Raw genomic sequence first — 20,000 nt, forward strand, 5'->3', positions numbered from 1 at the left:
CACACACACACAGACACACACACACACTCGCTCACATACACATACACCCACTCACTCACATACACACACACACATACACACAGACATACTCACACACACACATACACACACTCACACTCACACACAGATACACACACACACACACTCACACACATATACACAAACATACTCACTCACAAACTCACACACTCACACACAGACACACCCACACACACATACATACACACTCACTCACTCACAGGTCCCCTGTCCCTCCTGCAGATGCCAACATGACTGTGAAGTTTATTTTGAAAATATTTCATGTATGAAATGAGCTTTAACTGTAGGTTCCCCAGTGTATTTTATTTTGAAAAATGTGTATCCAGTCCATTCCGGCTCTAGTCCAGTCTAGTCTAGTCCAGTCTAGTCTAGTCCAGTCCAGTCTAGTCTAGTCCAGTCTAGTCCAGTCCAGTCTAGTCCAGTCTAGTCCAGTCTAGTCTAGTCCAGTCCAGTCTAGTCCAGTCTAGTCTAGTCCAGTCTAGTCCAGTCTAGTCCAGTCCAGTCTAGTCTAGTCCAGTCTAGTCCAGTCCAGTCTAGTCTAGTCCAGTCTAGTCCAGTCCAGTCTAGTCTAGTCCAATCTAGTCTAGTCCAGTCTAGTCTAGTCCAGTCTAGTCCAGTCTAGTCTAGTTCAGTCCAGTCCAGTCCAGTCTAGTCCAGTCTAGTCTAGTCCAGTCTAGTCTAGTCCAGTCCAGTCAAGTCTAGTCCAGTCGAGTCTAGTCCAGTCTAGTCCAGTCTAGTCCAGTCCAGTCTAGTCCAGTCTAGTCTAGTCCAGTCTAGTCCAGTCTAGTCCAGTCTAGTCTAGTTCAGTCCAGTCTAGTCCAGTCCAGTCCAGTCTAGTCCAGTCCAGTTTAGTCCAGTGCAGTCTAGTCCAGTCTAGTCTAGTGCAGTCCAGTCCAGTCTAGTTCAGTCCAGTCCAGGCTAGTCCAGTCTAGTCTAGTCCAGTCCAGTCTAGTCCAGTCTAGTCTAGTCCAGTCTAGTCCAGTCTAGTCTAGTCCAGTCCAGTCTAGTCCAGTCCAGTCTAGTCCAGTCTAGTCTAGTTCAGTCCAGTCTAGTCCAGTCTAGTCCAGGCTAGTCTAGTCCAGTCCAGTCTAGTCCAGTCTAGTCTAGTTCAGTCCAGTCCAGTCCAGTCTAGTCGAGTCCAGTCTAGTCCAGTCCAGTCTAGTCTAGTCCAGTCCAGTTTAGTCCAGTGCAGTCTAGTCCAGTCTAGTCTAGTGCAGTCCAGTCCAGTCTAGTTTAGTCCAGTCCAGGCTAGTCCAGTCTAGTCTAGTCCAGTCCAGTCTAGTCCAGTCTAGTCTAGTCCAGTCTAGTCCAGTCTAGTCTAGTCCAGTCCAGTCTAGTCCAGTCCAGTCTAGTCCAGTCTAGTCTAGTTCAGTCTAGTCCAGTCTAGTCCAGGCTAGTCTAGTCCAGTCCAGTCTAGTCCAGTCTAGTCTAGTTCAGTCCAGTCCAGTCCAGTCTAGTCGAGTCCAGTCTAGTCCAGTCCAGTCTAGTCTAGTCCAGTCTAGTCCAGTCTAGTCTAGTCCAGTCTAGTCCAGTCCAGTCTAGTCTAGTTCAGTCCAGTCTAGTCCAGTCTAGTCTAGTTCAGTCCAGTCTAGTCTAGTTCAGTCCAGTCCAGTCTAGTCGAGTCCAGTCTAGTCCAGTCTAGTCCAGTCTAGTCTAGTCCAGTCTAGTCTAGTCCAGTCTAGTCCAGTCCAGTCTAGTCCAGTCTAGTCTAGTTCAGTCCAGTCCAGTCTAGTCCAGTCTAGTCCAGTCCAGTCTAGTCCAGTCTAGTCCAGTCTAGTCCAGTTCAGTCTAGTCCAGTCTAGTCCAGTCCAGTCTAGTCCAGTCTAGTCCAGTTCAGTCTAGTCTAGTCCAGTCTAGTCCAGTCCAGTCTAGTCCAGTCTAGTCTAGTTCAGTCCAGTCCAGTCTAGTCCAGTCTAGTCCAGTCTAGTCCAGTTCAGTCTAGTCCAGTCTAGTCCAGTCCAGTCTAGTCCAGTCCAGTCCAGTCAGCGCAGGTCCCTCTGTGACGGGGAACAGGAGTGCCTCTGGCGCCCTCTAGTGGAGGAGACCGTGAAGTGAATTACAAGTGTTCTTAAATAGTCTACAAGGCATTATCCGGTTATATATTGTGTTAATTTAAATTCACCAGAAATAAGGATGAAATATATAATCCAGACTAAGACATTTAATTGACATATTCAATTTTTTTTTAAATTGCTGAGGAGATTTATGATCAGCGTGAGCCGCTTGACGAGCTGACGGTGGAATGTGGGGCGAGGTCAAAGGTCAAAGGTCAATCCGTTAAGTTCAGAGACGCATCAGGTTTTCACTCTGCGGTGAAGAGCGCCGTGACTCGGGAGAAGGTCGACATTCATGTAGAAGTTCATCACGGGAGGAGTTCAACAGGTATATGTCAGTGTGTGTGTGTGTGTGTGTGTGTGTGTGTGTGTGTGTGTGTGTGTGTGTAAATGATGAGCATGTCATCACTGGCCTGCAAGGAGCTGAAGAAGAAAAAGAAGAAGAAGAAGCAGTTTGAGCTCAGGTCCAGAACAGAGACGGTTACCATAGCGACTAAATACAAGAGGCAGAAAGAAAACATCTCACCGTCTCTGTGATTATTCACCTCTTCACATCTTCATGGCCTCCTGCTCCTCTTCCTCCTCCTATTATTTCTCCTCTTCCTCCTCCTCCTCCAAGCAGAACCTCTCAGGACCTCTGTAACCCCCCCCCCCCCCGTAATGAGGAGCTCTTTGTAACCTTCTGGACCCCTCTCTGGTCTCAGTGGTCTGAGGTTATCAAGGTGATGCCTGGATGAACACACACTCGTCTTACCCGTGTGTGTGTGTGTGTGTGTGTGTGTGTGTGTGTGTGTGTGTGTGTGTGTGTGTGTGTGTGTGTGTGTGTGTGTGTGTGTGTGTGTGTGTGTTTGTGCACGGAGCCTTTCCTCACCATAGAGGGTGCTTTCACTTTTTTTTTTTTTATTCCAATTTTTTTAAAGTCTTGTTTTATAAAACTATTTAAAAAATGTAAGTGCTTTTTTTTTAATTCAGAATGTTTTAATTCTTAATTTATTTTTTTCCATTATTTAAATTTGTTGTATTATTATTTTTAAGCATGTGAAACATATAAAAAATCTGAACAAGTTAAGTTATGAGTTAAATATTTTATATTCCTCTTTTTCTTTTCTTGGTTGGTATACAAACAATTCTAAATAAATAAACGTAGAAACAATAGTTATTTAAAAAATAATTTAAGTCACACTTATATCACAAAAAGTGTGACGCAATAAAAATAATGATGTCGAGGAGACGAAGAAGAGGGAAGAAGACGAGGACATCCATCACTCCCTCTCTCTCTCTCTGCCCCCGTCTGTCCATCATTCCTCACAACCATATCTCTCCATCTCCGGCTCTATCTCGGTCCCTTCATCTCCGTCATCCCCTCTTCCTCTCCCGGTCCCCACCCTCTCCACTCTGTCCACGTCTTCTACCCGGCAACAGGAACAAAGAGCAGCGAGTTCTCTTTGTTATTATTCTTCGCCGTGGAAACAAAACCAAAGAAGACATGAATATGTATTCCTGAGGATGACAATGTTCAAACCGAGGCGGGACGACTCGCTCTTAGAATCCTTTAAAACAATATTTATTTATATATATATATATATATGTGTGTGTGTGTGTATATATATATATACATAGAGAGAGAGATAGAAGAGCTCTTGTGACGTGAGTTATGCTTTTTAATGAAACTGTAACGACTCAATCGGTGTGATTATATCCATAAGTTTCACTTTGAATCCAATGAAAGAGGTAATTATGCAACATTACATTTTAATTTTATTTTGCATGATTAACTGCTGCTGAGGTGAAATGCATTCTGGGGATATTTCCACTTTTATGGGACCTGGTTTGTCTAGCGATCATCTTGCAGGAGTTTGACTTTATTTCACTTCATTTCCTCGTCAGACGTTCTTTTATTTTGTAATCGTAAACATCTTTTTTTTATTCTAATTTTTTTAACACTTAACATTTTTTTTAAAATATATAAATCCTCATTTTGTATTCTTATTTTTTTATTATAATTTTGTGTTTATTATTATTTTTTATTTTTTTTAATTCATATTTCTATTTTGTATTGTTTTTATTTCATGTTATGTTTTTTTGTGTGACTAAAATAAAATTAAATATTTAAATAAAATTAAATATATTTTTAGATCGGTGACGAAAACACAAGGAAGCTGTGGATGTGTTGTTTGTTTCGTTGAATCTCTTGAGAACGATTGGTCAGAAAAGGACTACAGACCTAAGCCCCGCCCCCCCCCCCCCCCCCACAACCTGTGAGAGCCACGAGTTAAACTTCCTGAATGCATCTCTTGGTTTGTCACATGTACGTCCAGAACACCACGCTGTCATTGGTCAGTCTGTTTCTGAGGGGCGGGGCTTAGCAGAGGGTCGACCGGCCAACCAAATCAAACTAAAGTCAACAACAACAAAAAGTTGTTGACGTCTCCTCGACGTCTTTGAGATTTCTTTGTTTTTTATAATTTCTGATTTGACTTTGAACCTTTTCAGAACCAGCAGGAGGAGAACGAGCCGCCTTGTTAGCGACGGCCAATCAGGGGACGGGGAGCGCCAACGAGATCTCCAGGTGATTCACTGATTAACACAGCAGCCAATCAGAGACATCAATTATTCATGTTACGGACTTTCAACAATTTAATCACACACACACACAGATATGAGAGTCAAATACAGAGACTCACACACACACACACAGTCACACACACAGTCACACACACAGTCACACACACACAGTCACACACACACAGTCACACACACAGTGCCAATACTCTCAGGCTGTTCAGACGCTGCCCCTTCAACTCAACTGAAGACCACTGAAGTGCACTGCATTCAAATGAGGAGTGTGTGTAGGTTTGTGTGTGTGTGTGTGTATGTGTGTGTGTGATGAAATTGTTGAAAGTCCGTAACATTAATATTTGATATGCAACAACGTGTGTGAAGCGTTGGATCGTGGTTGAAATCACAAACCACAGAGTGTGTGTGTACACAGGACACTTATCGCTCTGTGTGTGTGTGTGTGTACACACACACACACACATACACACACACACAGTCACACACACACACACACAGTCACACACACACAGTCACACACACACACAAACACACACACACACACACACACACACACACTGCTCGGCGGTGGCCTGTTGTTGCAGAAATGACAACTGGCTCCATCTTCCTCTCTCTTTCCTTTCCTTCCTCCAACCATTCCTTCTTTCCACCCTCCCTTATTTCTTTCCTTTCTTTCTTCCTACCTTCCTTCTTTCCTCCATTACTGCTGTTGTTCCTTCCTTCTTTCCTTCCCCCTCCCTTCCTATTTTCTTTCTTTGCTTCCTTCTTTCTTTCCTCCCGTCCTTCCTACTTTCCTTGCATCCTTCCTTCTTTCTTTCCTCCCGTCCTTCCTACTTTCCTTGCATCCTTCCTTCTTTCTTTCCTTTCTTCCGTCCACCTTTACTTTCCCCCCCTCCCTTCCTTCTATCCCTTTTTACTTCCTCCCTTCTTTCTCTTTCCTTCCCTCCTTTTTTCCTCCCTTACTTCTGCTGTTCCTTCCTTCCTTTCTTTCCTTCCTTCCTTCCTTCCTACTTTCCTTCCTTCCTTCCACCTCTAGTTCTTTCATTTCAGTGTCTGTCACTTTTCTCCCTCTGTACTTCATTTCCGCTCTGCTCTGTTTATTCTGTATCTTTTTGCAGCCAGGTCCTTATCCCCCCCCCCCCCCCCCCAGGATAAGGACCCCCCCAGGTCCTTATCCTGTCCGATCATCCTTTCTTTATCTTGGATTTCATAGGCATCAAGCCAGTCGACTGAAATGCACTCATCATCTTCATCATCTTCATCTTCTAGCACAAACTCTCCTCTCACACGACTAAAGGAAAGTTTCCACAAGAGATTTGAAGAAGAATCGAACTTCATTGTTCAGCTTTAGGGCCGTTGTGCCTCTGAGCCTCATTGTTTAGAGATTGTTCTGCAACTGTTGAAGTAAAACACACCTGGGTCCCGTTAAAAAGGTGAATTTAAGAAATTGTGTAGATTCGACTAAATGACCCCGAGGGTTAATGTGAAAGTGAGTCAAACTCCTAAAACATGACAAACATGTAAACGTGTTCACGCGCTCACTCGAGTAAAGAAAGGAAACCGGTTCATTTATTTCAGTTCTTTTATTAAAATCATTTTTGTCCTTCTTTTTACCCCCTCCTCTCCTGCTAGCTGTGCATCACGTCATCGTCATCGCCGCCACCGGTGTGCGTCTGACCACCCTGACTGTGTGTGTGTGTGTGTGTGTGTGTCGAGGCGCTGACGATAACGTGGAGCACGACGAGCCACCGTCGCCCCGTACGGTGGACACAGCGGTACCGACACGAGGCCTTGAGACACAGTTCAGACGCCGTGGGCTCACCAGGGCTCCGGGGGCCTCCGGGGGTCTCAGAAGGAAAAAAAAGAGTTCCAAGATGCGACCCTCTAAAGAAACGCTCTGATTCGCCCATTTTTTTCAACCTTTGAGCAGATTAGGCCCCCCCCCCCCCCCCACCGACGTGTCGGGGTCACCAGTTTTATAAAGTGAAGATAGAAACAGTGTGTGTCTCTCATGTAGAATAATTCGTCTTCCCTTTTTAGTTTTTTTTGTACAGCACAGCAGCTTGGCAGAAAACAACACATGATGTACGTATATCAAAGTCTTTATGTATGTACAGTTTAGCTTGTTGGCAGGGGTCGGTCGCTCAAAATGAAATGAAATAAGCCTGTGCTGCTCGCTACGTTGTGTGTCAAAGGTCACCTCACACTATGTATAAACTCCAAGGTCCGATGTGACCCGGAAACGGGGGTCGAGAATGCGCCCCGCCCCTTTTTGTCACTGTGGTAAAAGCTGCTGTATCCAAAAAAGGTTTAATTAGTTTTTAATCAGTGTAGCCCAAAAAAAAAAAAAAAAGAAGAAGAAGAAGAAGAAAGGCCCCTCTGGGTAGACGAGCACACGCCACCACTGCTACAGTGACACGGTCGTAAGACAACCCTCCACGTCGCCACTCGGGTTGAAGTCTTAGCGTTAGCTAAAGGTAGGTAGCTAACGGTAGATCGCTAACGGTAGGTAGCTAACGGTAGATCGCTTTTAGGGGGCGGCTTTAGCTCAGTGGGGTAAGAGGGGCCAACCTGCAACACTTGAGGGTGGGTTCTTCGATCCCGCTCTCCCCGTGCAAGCAGTCGAAGTGTCATTGAAACTGCAACCCCAGTTGCTTGCTTCATGGCAACCCATCATCACTGCCCTTAATGGGTTAAATGGAGAGAACTGTTATCCTTTATTAATAAAGGATATTTAATTCTTATTCTTATTCTTAACGGTAGATCGCTAACGGTAGATCACTAACGGTAGGTAGCTAACGGAGGCCAATGGTTGGTGTCAAGTGAGCAAACCAGAGTTGAGTGCTGGTCTCTGCTTTCGCTGGGGGGGTTGGGGGGGGGGGGGGGGGCTTCGGGAGGATCGAGACGAGGAAAGACAGACGAACAAGACATAGTCATCGAGATAATACCGAAAATTTAGTAGACAAACTTATATAACATAGATCTAAGCGCCTTGAAATATAATATCATATATGTATATTTAGATTTCTATCTTTTTTTCTTTCTTCTTTTAGATGAAATAAATATATCCACAGGTAACTCTTCTTTTCTTTTTTTTCTTCCAAAATAATTTTACAATTGCAGACACGCAACGACACAATGCATGGATGCGAGGAAAAAGAGGCGTGGGGGAGGGGGAGGGGGGGGGTGAAAAAGGAAAGATTTTTTTTTTTTTGGTCTTCTCGTTCTTTTCGCTGATGCCGCCAACTTTAAAAATAAATGGCAACTTGGAATCTGATCTGCGAAGGTCACGGAGGAGATCGTTCGGACTCGAGCCGCCGGCACAGGAACGTGTCACGCCCACTCAACGCTTTTCCTGCTTCCATTGACATTTGTATTCACGCTGTTGATTGCTGATTGTGAGAAGCGAAGCACCCGACCGCCTCAAACTCGGTTCAATACCGTCAATCTTTGCTGAAGAAATTAATCAAGAATTTCCCCGTTTGATAAGCGCGTGTTACACATATTTGTCTTATCGTCATGGCTTGTCATGAGAAACAATATCCCCAAATATCAAGATGCTAAACAACTATTTTCTCTAACACTACCCACCGCTACACATATATATATGAATATATATATGCTAAATATATATATAGATTTTTTCTATTTTACTGAAAGAAAAGGCATACTTTACACAACAAAGTTCATGTTTACAACGTGAGTTCTCTTTTTGTTTTTCTTTAACTCAAGTTCAAAATTATGGCTCATATGCAGTTGCAGGCAAAATGAGAGCCGACCGGACCGACGCGCGGCGACCGACCGCAGACACCCCGACGTCGTGCCGCCGGGTCTCGGACCCCCTTTCGCCCGAAATGCCGCCGATCGACCTCCAGTGTCCCGATGCTAACGTCCCGTGTAGCTAAACTCTCGCCGAGCGCTGGACGTCGGACTGTGACTGCTGGTGTCAGCTCGGCGGTGTGTTTGTAAAAAGCTATCGGTCTTGATGACACATTTATAAGGTGCTGCTGTGTCCGTTCACCGTCGCTCCGATCCAGAGCTCATTTCGTACATACCTTCGTACTTTACACTCAACATATGGCGGGAGCTAAATTAGCAGAAATCTAGACACAAGTATTTCCCTGTTGGTTTTACCAGCGTATTCTAATCTTGGCACCGATTGGACGACTCGCAGGAGAGAAAAAAAAAAAAAACAATGCAAACTGTAATAAAAAGTAGATCCGCGACTGTGGACTCGCCCTGCAAGACGAGCGTGTCCTTGCTTACGTCTGGCTGCAAACAGACACAAACCCTCACGAGTGCTGCACATTGACTTTACATTCAATCAAATACAGTGGGGTGAACGGGGGGGGGGGGGGGGGTGCACAGACAATGCCTCCATTGCGAGAGGATGTTTCACGTGCAGCTTGAGTAAGTGCTCACGTTGTATTAGACGCAACACATGTCTTGATATATAGAACACAATCAATAACGACGACAACTACAACACGGAAGTGAACGAAAACGTCTTCAAAGCATAAAGATTGCCGCGTGGACAGAGATAAGAATGTATTGCTCTAGTAAGAGAATGGATGAATATGACTTGTTTCAGATGCACCTGTCCTTTTGGCTGCCCTTCCATATGTGCGTGATAAAAGTAAAGATAGCAGCGAAGGGCGAAGCTCGACTTAAAGTTTGGCATGCAGCTTTTCTTTAAGCCGGTAGAATATCGGTCACGGTCGACTTACCCTGTTGTCAAGAATACAAACTCGGGAAAGAAAACACAAAAGCACAGACGCTACGTAATCATCACGTCGAGAGGGGGAGGACAAGTGAGACGAGGAGATGGGACACTTACTCAACGTGACGAGGGAGGTAAAGAAGAGAATGCTAAATAAGGGGTGGGATGAGAGAGGAAAGAAAGGGGGTGGGACGATCGAGTGTGACAATCGAGAATACCTGGAGAACACAGATAAGACAAGGTGGTGATCGCCCTCCTCTCCCTCTCAACAAGAAGGTATTCATCACGCACAAACAAAGGTGCCTCTGGAGTTGTGTCACAGTTCTGCGGGGGGGGGGGCGGGGTGTAAACAGTTTGTTGAGGAGAAAAGGACGGTCGGGGTGAGCCATCAGTTTCCAGGGAACAATATAAGAACACTGTTCTGTGTTAAAAGGCTTCCGGGAGCAGCAGGCGTACAGTACTACAAAGTTCCTGAGCCCTCAGTGAAGCGTTAAGAATACAAACTGCTGCTCCGCTCCCACCGATCCAAAGCCCTTTACTTCTACAGAGCAAAGGAGTCGTCTTCAGCTGCGCCACTTGTAAAATGTCCAATTTTGCTTCTCGTGTATTGGTCGATTAACCCAGTTCAGGATGCAAGTCGGTTGTAGTCATTCACATACTGAGAGGGATGGAAGGATATCACAGGAAGCACACCGTTGCTTCTGTTTCCCTTTGACCGGCTCCAAAGGGTTTGTTTGGCTTTCTGGTTTGTTTGTTTGTTTGTTTGTTAGTTTGTTTGTGCAGAACTTGAGGAAAAAGGGCTGAGTGCCTTTTCTCCAACTGACTTGGCCACGCAACCATGTTTCCCGCCGGGCAGATTGAGATCAAGATCATCTGCTTGGACTCAGCCTTGCAAGGGGGGGGGATCTCTTATGACTTTTGATACCTTGTTGAACTTCAGACCTCGCTCTCCACGCTGGAGAACTGGGCCGAGCCCCTTCGCGAGCAAAGGCTCTTGGCTTTGAGGGGTAAGTGGGGAGACTGAGGAAACCTCTGGGGTTGGGGTACAGAGTGCAACCTCTGGTACTGAAGTTTAGCACTCGCCGAAGCCATGGAAGTGGGCTGGGGCGCCCCCGGAGTGGATGAGACCACAGAGGAGGAGGAGGCAGGCGGAGGGACGTGGATGGGGTGAGCTGAGGGCGGGGGAGCCGGAGGGGCGGGGAGTGGGGTCGGCAGGCTTGATATGAGGCTCGGGGGTGGGGATGATTGCCGTCCTCGATCCCTCTCGGCTCTTTGTGTTCGCTGCTGGACGCTGAGGTTCGACTGGCTGCCAGATTTGGGCGGGTTCCGCTCTGGTTTGGAGGAGGACGAGGAGTCGTGTTTTGGCTTCATGGGCCCGCCAAAGCTCTGGTGGTACAGCTCTTCCTGGCTTTGCGAGGCCACACGGGCCCACTTGGACGACTGGGCGTGGCGTCCGGGGGAATGACAGGAGGAACAGGCCGCGCGCCCTCGCCCCTTGTCCTTCGATCTGCGTTTGCTCCTCTTCTCGTCCTGCATGTGGAGCTTGTCGACGGACCAGTATCGCCGAGGAGGCGTCGGGGGCCGGCGCGATCCCGATCCCCACGCTCCATCTCCTCCATCACCTCCGCCGTCACCTGCACCTCCAATAGACCCCCATCTGCTTTCCGCTGTCCCCCATCTGTCTCCCCGCTCCGGGAACAGGTCATCTCGACTGTTGACGCTGCCGGTTTTATCTCTGGAGGGGTAGGTGCTGAAAAACCAACCGCCCCCGCCGATCCCTCCGACCGCCCTGCCTTCATGATCCTCCCAGTACCTCTCGAACTTTCCGAACTCTCCCGAAGAGCCGTCGTCGTCAGAATATATCCCGACGACCTTATCGCGTTCCCGCTCCTCATCCGACATTGTCCTTCCTCTGCCACGTCTCTTACGACGGAGCACTTTCCTCCTCTCCAGCTCAGAGTCTTCTTCCTCGCCCTCTGCTCCGGACTCCCAGTCGTGGAAAGATAACCCCTCCTTGGAGAGCATCTCGGTTCGTCCATCCTGCCCCAGCAATGGCCTCCTATCCACTTCCATTCCCACAGCATCCCGGTCTGAACCTTTACTCTTCCTCCTTTTGGAAGAGACAGGCAACAAGGGCAGAAAGGCAGATGGAATTATGTCGGAGGATACGTTGACTCCTCCCCAGAACTTGACGGACGTCGAAGGCTTACTGCCGGAGCTGGGAAAGGGCTTGCTGTTCCTTCTCCTGTTTTGTCTTTCTTTCCCTCGGCTTTCGTCCCCATCATCCCTCTCTTTCTCTTCTCTTCCCTTCCTCTCCTCTTCTCCGGGGACGTTCCATCCATAGCTCCGGATGGAACTTTCGCTCTTTTTCCGAAAAGACTCTCGCCTCAGGGCCGGGTACGATGGGTAATCTGGCGTCCCTGATTTGAGGTCCTCTCTTTTTTCAGCATCTCCTCCCTCCTGCTCGGACCTCTTTGCTCTCTCTTCCGGCTCTTATCCTCTTTCTTCCTCTTCTTTGCTTTGCGGCGTTTTCGCTCCCTTTCTCTTTCCCTGTCCTCCCTCTTCTTCTTCTTCCTGCCTTTCTTCCTCCTCTTCCTCTCACGTTCCCTCTCTTTGTGGAGTCTCTTGTCCTCTCTACCGCCACCTCCTCCGTCGGCTCGACTCGTTGCTCCTCCACGCCCTCGCTCTCGCTCTCCCCACGACGCCCACCACTCCTGTAGTTGCGCCAGCTGGCTTCCGGTTCTCTCTCTGCCGTGATCCCTCTGATGGCGTGGCTTCCGAGGCGGGACCGGCGGAGGCGGCGGGCTGCACGGCAGAGAGCGCGACGACATGCGGCGGGAACGAAGCTTCCTCCGTGTTCCCAAGAGGAGGCTGGACTCCTCTGTGAGCAGATCTGAATCGTTATCGTCTTCAACCGTTAAATCCCGGTCGCCCGCTCGATAACGGAAGCTCAACGAAGAGTTGAAGGAGCTGTCGCCGGAGCAAGAAGAGGGGGAATTCGAACGAGACAGTGAGACGGAGGATGAGGAAGAGGAAGATGATGAAGAGGAAGAGGACAAGGCACTGGAGCAGGAGGAGTAGAAACGGCATGGAGAAGAGGGAGTGGTAGGAGTGTGGGTAGGGGAGAGTGGGACAGGCAGAGGTGCTGGAGGGCGTCGCCCTCTCCTTCCACCTCCGTCGCTTGCTCCATACCTCCCACCTCCTCGTCTGCCCAGAGGGAGGATATTCTCATACAGAGGACCTCCTGAGCCTTTCCCACTCGCCTGAGCTAGGCTTCCTCGTCTCCAGAAAGCAGGCCTTCGTGGGGAAGAGGGGAGCAGTGGAGGTGGGATCAAGTGCCCTTGTTGGGGGCCTTGTTGGGGGCCTTGTTGGGGGCCTTGTTGGGGACCTTGTAGAGGGCCTTGTTGGGGACCTTTAACAGGCAGCCGTGACATCCCTGTGGCTTTGGGCCCTCTTGGATGAGCTTTGGGAGTCTGCTGGGGGCCAGCTACCTGTTGTTCAGAGTTAGCTCCAAGCCCTTCTGGATCTATAGGACCATAGTAGCGCTTATATTCATCTAGCCCTGTGTCACCTCCACCCCCTGCGCCGCCTGCAAGGTTCCAGTGCTGTCCAAGATTCAGCTGATACTGCGGGGCCTGGAGTTCAGTGATCCCTCCGGCTATCCCCCCGACACCCACCCCTCCACCACTTCCTCCGCTCAGGACCTTCTCTGGCTTTGCCCTGTTCCAGCGATCGACCACAGTGAGCCTGCGGTCATGGCGAGGCAAGAAGGTGGAGCAGGTCATGGGGCCTTCGAGCAAGGGGCTGTTTGAGGGTCCTAGAGCCATTGCCGAATGTCCCGTCGTTGGCGGCGACCCGGGTAACATAGAGGTATAGGTCGGCCCCTGTTGCGGTTGTTGGTGCTTCTGCTGCTGCTGGACCATGGCCATGGCGGTGGTGTTATTTATCGTGGCTGTGACGAGGTGTTGCTGGGCTGCGGTGGACATGGAGGTCATGGTGTGGTACTGGGGCAAAGAGCTGCCTCCCGGCGCCGTTTCATCCTCAAACTGGCAGCAACTGTAAATCCCCTGGGTGGAGGGATAACAAAAGAGAGAGATTGTAATTAGACCAGCAGGCTTCCAAGTGCGATACGATTTGAATTGAGTGAGTATATGTGAGACGTAGAGACACAAAAAGAGAGAGAGCCGACATCTCTAACTGTAAGAAGGGAAAGCTAGGGAGCAATTTTAATCTGATACTTAATGATGATGATACGAACACTATCTTCAGAAAACCGCAAGTGTCATTGTTGCAGCCTTTACCTGTTTTTGTCAAAAAAATATCCTGATCTTCAGATGCACTTGAAAAATCTGATTTCAACAAACAGAAGTTGCTATGAGGGCTTTTTAATTGTTTTAATAAATATTGCAAATGGCTATTTATTCTCCATTGACCCTACTTTCTTTAATCTTTATTCAGTGCATTGCGTAACCACCGACTGTGAACATGTGTTGGCATGACACCATTTTGCAAAAAACAGTCTCCCCTTAGAGGGAAATATATTTATTGTGTCTATCGGCATGCTGGGAAATTGCTCCGGGTAGTTTCCTGTTTCTTGTTGTCGCCGTATCTCCTCCGAGTGCTGACCATTAAATACTAATGAGAGTTTTGTAGAAACTTTGGATTGAGTTTACCAATGTTCACACTATCACGCAAAGGCTTTGGGTAAATACGATGTATCACTGAGCTGGAGGAGGATTGGATTCTCTCTCCTGGAGAGGAGTCAAATCAAACGGGTGGAGCAAGAGCAACGAAACCGATTTCGAGCAAATAAAACAACTGTTGTTCTGAATTTTTTTTAAATCATACGTAACCGGAACCACAAGAGTTTGTGGGCTGTATCTTCCCAGTGCACAAAAAATAATAATTGGAAAACACATATATATTCTGTAATCTCTCTCTCAAAATATATATGGATATATTTATATATATGTATATACATATACATATATATAGATACATGTTTACAGAATATACATGAAATGTATTCTAATTAATTCATCTAATTATTTTATATATATATACACTACCGTTCAAAAGTTTGGAGTCACTTAGAAATGTCTTTATTTTTCAAAGAAAAGCACTGTTTTTGAATAAAGATAACATTAATCAAAAATACACACTATACATTGTTAATGTGGTAAATGACTATTCTTGGTGGAAACGTCTGGTTTCTAATGAAATATCTCCAGAGGTGTATAGAGGCCCATTTCCATCAACTATCACTCCAGTGTTCTGATGGTACATTGTGTTTGCTAATCGCTTAGAAGACTAATGTCTGATTAGAAAACCCTTGTGCAATTATGTTAGCACAGCTGAAAACAGTTATGCTGGTGATATAAGCTATACAACTGGCCTTCTTTGAGCTTGAAGTTTGAAGAACAAAATTAATACTTCAAATATTAATCATTATTTCTAACCTTGTCAATGTCTTGACTATATTTTCTATTCAATTTTCAATTCATTTGATAAATAAAAGTGAGTTTTCATGGAAGACACGAAATTGTCTGGATGACCCCAAACTTTTGAACGGTAGTGTATATATATAGGAGAGTTTATATGATAACTAATTCATTTCTAATTATTTATATATGTATATAAATATAGTTAAAAGAATGTATATGATATTTAATATAATTAATCTAATTATGTATATATATATATATATATAATGTGCAGAATATATGTAGTATGATATGTATTATAATTAATTAATATAAATATGTATATGTATGTATATACATGTATGTATATATATATATAAATATAAAAGATGTATGATATTTATTATAATTATTTAATCTCATTATTAATATTAATTATTAATATATATATAACAAATACAATACTTGAAACATGTATATTCAACCCCCTTGAAGTGGTTCTCACTTGCCTCTCATGAACTTGCATGGTGAGAACTAGTCTGGCTTTTATTTCTTTGTTGGAACATCTCAGCAGCAACATCCGATAATGTTCCACATGAATAACACATCAAAGGAAGGAGCTTAGGAACTCCTCATGATATCTTTATTTGTAAATGATTTTAAACCCCGTGCAGAATCAATCAATTATAAAATCATGTCGGATGAAACCTGCGCCCCCCCCCCCCCCCCCCCGATACACAGGACTCAATTAGCTCTCTGGGGGAGAGTCATGTGGATCACAAAGACTCTATTATCCCTCATACATGGAGATGATTTATAACACCTCCGCCCCCCCGATATCGGTCACATCTTAACCACCACGCGTGCGTGGGCCTGCTGTCGATCCCTGTTCCCCCGGTATCTGATGTAAGGGACTCTAACGGCGGCCCCTCAGGACACGGCGGCGGCACAAACGCTATCTCAGTTTCCAGGCTGTGAAATTGAAACTCGGGGCGAGTCGCCTATTGGATTAAAAGAGGAGAGAGAGAGAGAGAGAGAGGCCGGCTGCAGGAGCTCTATGTGCACGGAGCTCGGGAGGTTCCGGAGATTTGACCTTTTGACATTGAATGATATCAATGATACTGGTATCTCTGATTTGTATAACATGAACATGAACACATCTCATAAACAGACAATATCCTATCCGGTCACACCATTTCACAGTTGGATTTCCTTTTTTGCGACCTGGCTGCTCTCAAACCAATACGTCCCATCAGGCGGAGGAATGAAACTCGACGGAGAGTAGAAACTATTTCATTTTAGTGATAGCGAAGTTTTTGAATAGTTTCCCCAAATCGCTCACTCCCCGATAAAAGTGTCCGAATGCATCATGAGAATTATAAAAGCCTACAGGCTCAAATCATCTCACTGTACAGTCACTACAGCGCTATAGGGTTATTATCGTTTGTTGTTGTTGAGCAGGGTGTCAAACTCATTTTCCCAATGGGCCACGTCAGCATCATGGCCGCCTCTTAAAGGGCCAGTGTAACTGAAACATATGAACGTATAAACTACTGCCCAACATATTGTTAAATAACTCTCTTTGCTGTTGAATATTTTGTTATTTTAGTGTAGAAATACTGTAAATAACCACATTTCTCTAATATTAAAACATGAATCCATTTAATTTAAACCTTCAAAATAAAAGCACATGATATTTTTTTAGTACTAACTACTGCCCAATTAATATTAACTCTTTGCTGTAAACCTTCAAAATAAAATTACAGGGGTATTTTTCTAAAATTTCATGAAGAAAAGATCATCATATTTTCTTTCAAACCTTCAGGGGGCCACATAAAATGATGTGGCGGGCCACACAGTGGTTCCCTCCAAGCGTTCCATCGCGGTGTCACCGGGGGTCCAACATGGACGACTCCCCGGTGACCTCTTCCACTCATTCCTGTTCCTGCCCTTTATTTACCTCCTTCTGGCCGATACAGTCCACTACCTCTTCCATCCCACCACACAAACGACTCCCTTATTCCTCTTTTCGCTTCTCATCTCCTAGGGTACCACCCAACGGTACCTTTGCACTTCTTCCTGTTCCTGCCCTTTATGTCCCTCCTTCTGGCCGATACAGTCCACTACCTCCTCCATCCTACCCCACAGACTCTCATGACTCGTTGTCTTCTTATCTCCTAGGGTACCCCCCAACGGTACCTTTGCACTTCTCAAGTTCCTGCCCTTTATCTCTCTCCTTCTGGCCGATACAGTCCACTACCTCCTCCATCCCACCCCACAGACGACTCTCTTACGTCTCTTTTGTCTTCTTATCTCCACGGTTACCTCCCTCCTCCTCATGCTCCTTCCCCAATCACAGCATCATCTGTTTTACCACCAGCTCTCTCACGCCTTGTTTCCCTCCTTCCCGCTGTTTCATCCCCTAGGCCAGGGGTGCTCACACTTTTTCAGCATGCGAGCTCCTTATTATGTGACCAAGTCAAGGCGATCGACCGACGGGGGTAAGTGTGCTCACCTGCCGCACGCGCAAGCCGAGAAGAGTTGTTGACGGGGGGTGCTACCTAGTGACTTTTCTTTGCTCCGTCGATGCGCGCAAACCGTGTCGGAGCTTCGCGGCGCACGAGACGGCGGGCAGAGGACTGTTAACGCGACACGTAGAGACAGAAATGACGTGCTGCTGCTGTAATGTGGCGCTATAGAGAAAGTGACAGGGGGGCGGGCCAATTTTTTTATGTCATGCGATCTACCAATACTACGCCGCGATCGACTGGCAGGTCGCCGCGATCGACCGGTCGATCGCGATCGACGTATTGAGCACCCCTGCCCTAGACCTTACCTCATTACATTCCTCTCCTCTTAACTCTCTGCACCACGACCCCTGAAAGTCGATCGCTCTGCCCTCGACCCCTTTGGGCGAAGACCACCGACAGTCTTCTTTCTGGCCTCTGGTGCTTCGCTCAGTGCTGTTAACGAGGACCGGTATTTTCTTTTGTGTTCTTGCCACCCAGGACCATCCAGTCCCGGAAGAAGTTTGAGCTTTCTGCCTTCTAGAAGTTTGGGTACCCGTTGGGGGGAGAACCCATTTTTTCCTACCCTATTTAGGAAAAGACGGTATGCATTCACGAGAGTAACTCTCTGGGTCTGAGAAGGGAAGCCAATGAGAAATGACTTTGGTCTGGCATTATTTTATATTAGTTTCCTCTGGCAGCAAAAATAAGTTGGATTAAAAAACAAGTCTACCATCTGTTCCGCGAACTGTGTCGCTTTCAGTTGTACTTCAAACTGATCAGAGTCAGTTGGAGTCGTGTTACCATTTGGAATTATAAAGCTCTTCGTCATTAATTACCGCTAATATGAGCATCTCGCCGGGAAAACAGGAAGGAAAGCCTCCTGCTTGATCCTATTGGCTCTCTTGGGCCTCCTGCTTGATAGGGGAATCGTAGGGAATCGATGGTTTAGCGTCCGGTGTGATAAAGCCCTCAGACACCATCCTAAAATGTGGTACTCGTTACCTTTGCATTGAAAATGCGGAAGGTTATGTTTTGATCGCCGTGTATTTTTTTATTTTTTTTTATGCGTGTTACTCGCATAACTCAAATAGTATTAAACCGAATCGCAATGCAATTCGGTGGGATGATTGGTTATTATCCAGGGACCATTTGATTCGATTTTGGGATCGATCGGGTCAAAGGTCATGGTCAAGGTCATGAAAAGGTCCAAATCTTCTTTTTACCATACACTAAAAAAAACGATTCAAGCCCTTCTTAGAGGTGACACATTTAAATATTGTTTGATACATTTAAATAAATCAATTACAAAAATAGATATTTATATTTAATGGGTGTAACACAAAATGTATGAATACTTTCATTTATTAGATTTATTTAGGTTAGATGGTGCGCATATCAACTCAAAATAAATGTGTTTCATTGAGGACTACCCTTTGCGCATGCGCCAACTGAAAATCAGTTGTTTAGATGAGGTGAACACTCCTTCAGGGCTGTACGGTGGTGTAGTGGCTAGCACTGTCGCCTCAAAGCCAGAGGTCCGTGGGTTCAATTCCCAGTTGGGGCGTTCCTTCTGTGTGGAGTTTGCATATTTTGTTAGTTAGTTAGTTTATATTTTGAGTTGGACAAACACAAATTAATTTAATTTAATGAATATCGTTATTTTATTTTAGATGTATTTGATACAAATGAGTTGGACTAACTTAATTACATTGTATTGCACTGATGTGCTAAATTTGAGTTGGAGTTGCATATAATTATTGGATGGAAAACCTGCCAACAATTTAATTAAGTTCATCCAATGAGTCATTTCTTTGAGTGTAGCGCGGTCAATTTCTATCCAATTGGCAACTAATGCCAAAATGTTCATAATTCAATGCCCAATCTTGTGATATGTGAAGATATGCGCTCTACCGAGTGCCCGTTCTAGTTTCCGTTGTTTCTTTTTATCTAAAAAATAGAAAGAAGATATCTTTTGGGGTCTTTGCTATGTCTGAGACCCCTTAGCCCGCGACCTCGCCTGTGGGCGGCGTCGACGCGCCTTCACGGGTTTATGGGACGTCCGCCGCCTCGTCTCACCCTGCTGAGCGCCAGGAGGAAGTCCATCCCGCTGGAGCGCTTCACGCAGTGCCGCAACTTCCAGTACACCAGATGCTCCCAGGCGAACACCAGCAGGCTGAGGCCCATGGCCACCAGCAGCATGTAGAAGACCCCCGCCATGTTGTCGATGTCCAGCTTGCTGCTCATCACCTGGAGGGAAGGAAAGGAATCAAAGGAGGTGAGCGGCAGAGGGAAGGCCACGACGAGCGTCAGAGACGAGAGTTATTGTCCTCGGGGGTCGACGGAGGGCGACAGGCGGCGTACCTCGAGCTTATCGTTGTGGCAGATCCCCGACAGCCAGAGACGCTCCAGCATGTCAATCTCGTCTGCAAGGAGACGAGACGGAGGGGAGGAGAGAAGGGAGGTCAGAAGGAGGAGCAGATGAAAGATGAGGGGAGGATATACAAGTGTGAGAGACGTCGGGGGGCGTTGGAGTTGAAAGAGGACTAGAAAAGAAGATTAAAGAGAAACATCCGGTGTTATAAGAGCAATCCCAGAGGGAGGAGGAAGGAGCAAAGGAAGGAGAGAGGAGGGAGAAGAGGAAGGAGAGAGGAAGGAGCAGAGGAAGGAGAGAGGAGGG

At 46.4% G+C, this 20,000-nt stretch overlaps 1 protein-coding gene across 1 annotated transcript in view; it reads right to left on the reverse strand.

Annotated features, from left to right (window-relative positions):
• Window positions 1-11,772: 11,772 nt before the first annotated feature.
• The window catches only part of grin2da (glutamate receptor, ionotropic, N-methyl D-aspartate 2D, a), an 80,815-nt gene continuing 72,587 nt past the window's right edge, over window positions 11,773-20,000 (reverse strand). Inside the window, exons 16-18 of the mRNA XM_056426569.1 lie at window positions 19,685-19,746; window positions 19,400-19,570; window positions 11,773-13,457 (exon numbers count right to left, since the gene is read on the reverse strand). Of these exons, the coding sequence (XP_056282544.1) occupies window positions 11,778-13,457; window positions 19,400-19,570; window positions 19,685-19,746 (1,913 nt within the window). The 3' untranslated portion in view covers window positions 11,773-11,777. The remainder of the gene's footprint in view (window positions 13,458-19,399; window positions 19,571-19,684; window positions 19,747-20,000) is intronic.

The sequence above is a fragment of the Pseudoliparis swirei genome, chromosome 1 (genome assembly GCF_029220125.1).
Source record: "Pseudoliparis swirei isolate HS2019 ecotype Mariana Trench chromosome 1, NWPU_hadal_v1, whole genome shotgun sequence".
Lineage (NCBI taxonomy): Eukaryota > Metazoa > Chordata > Actinopteri > Perciformes > Liparidae > Pseudoliparis > Pseudoliparis swirei.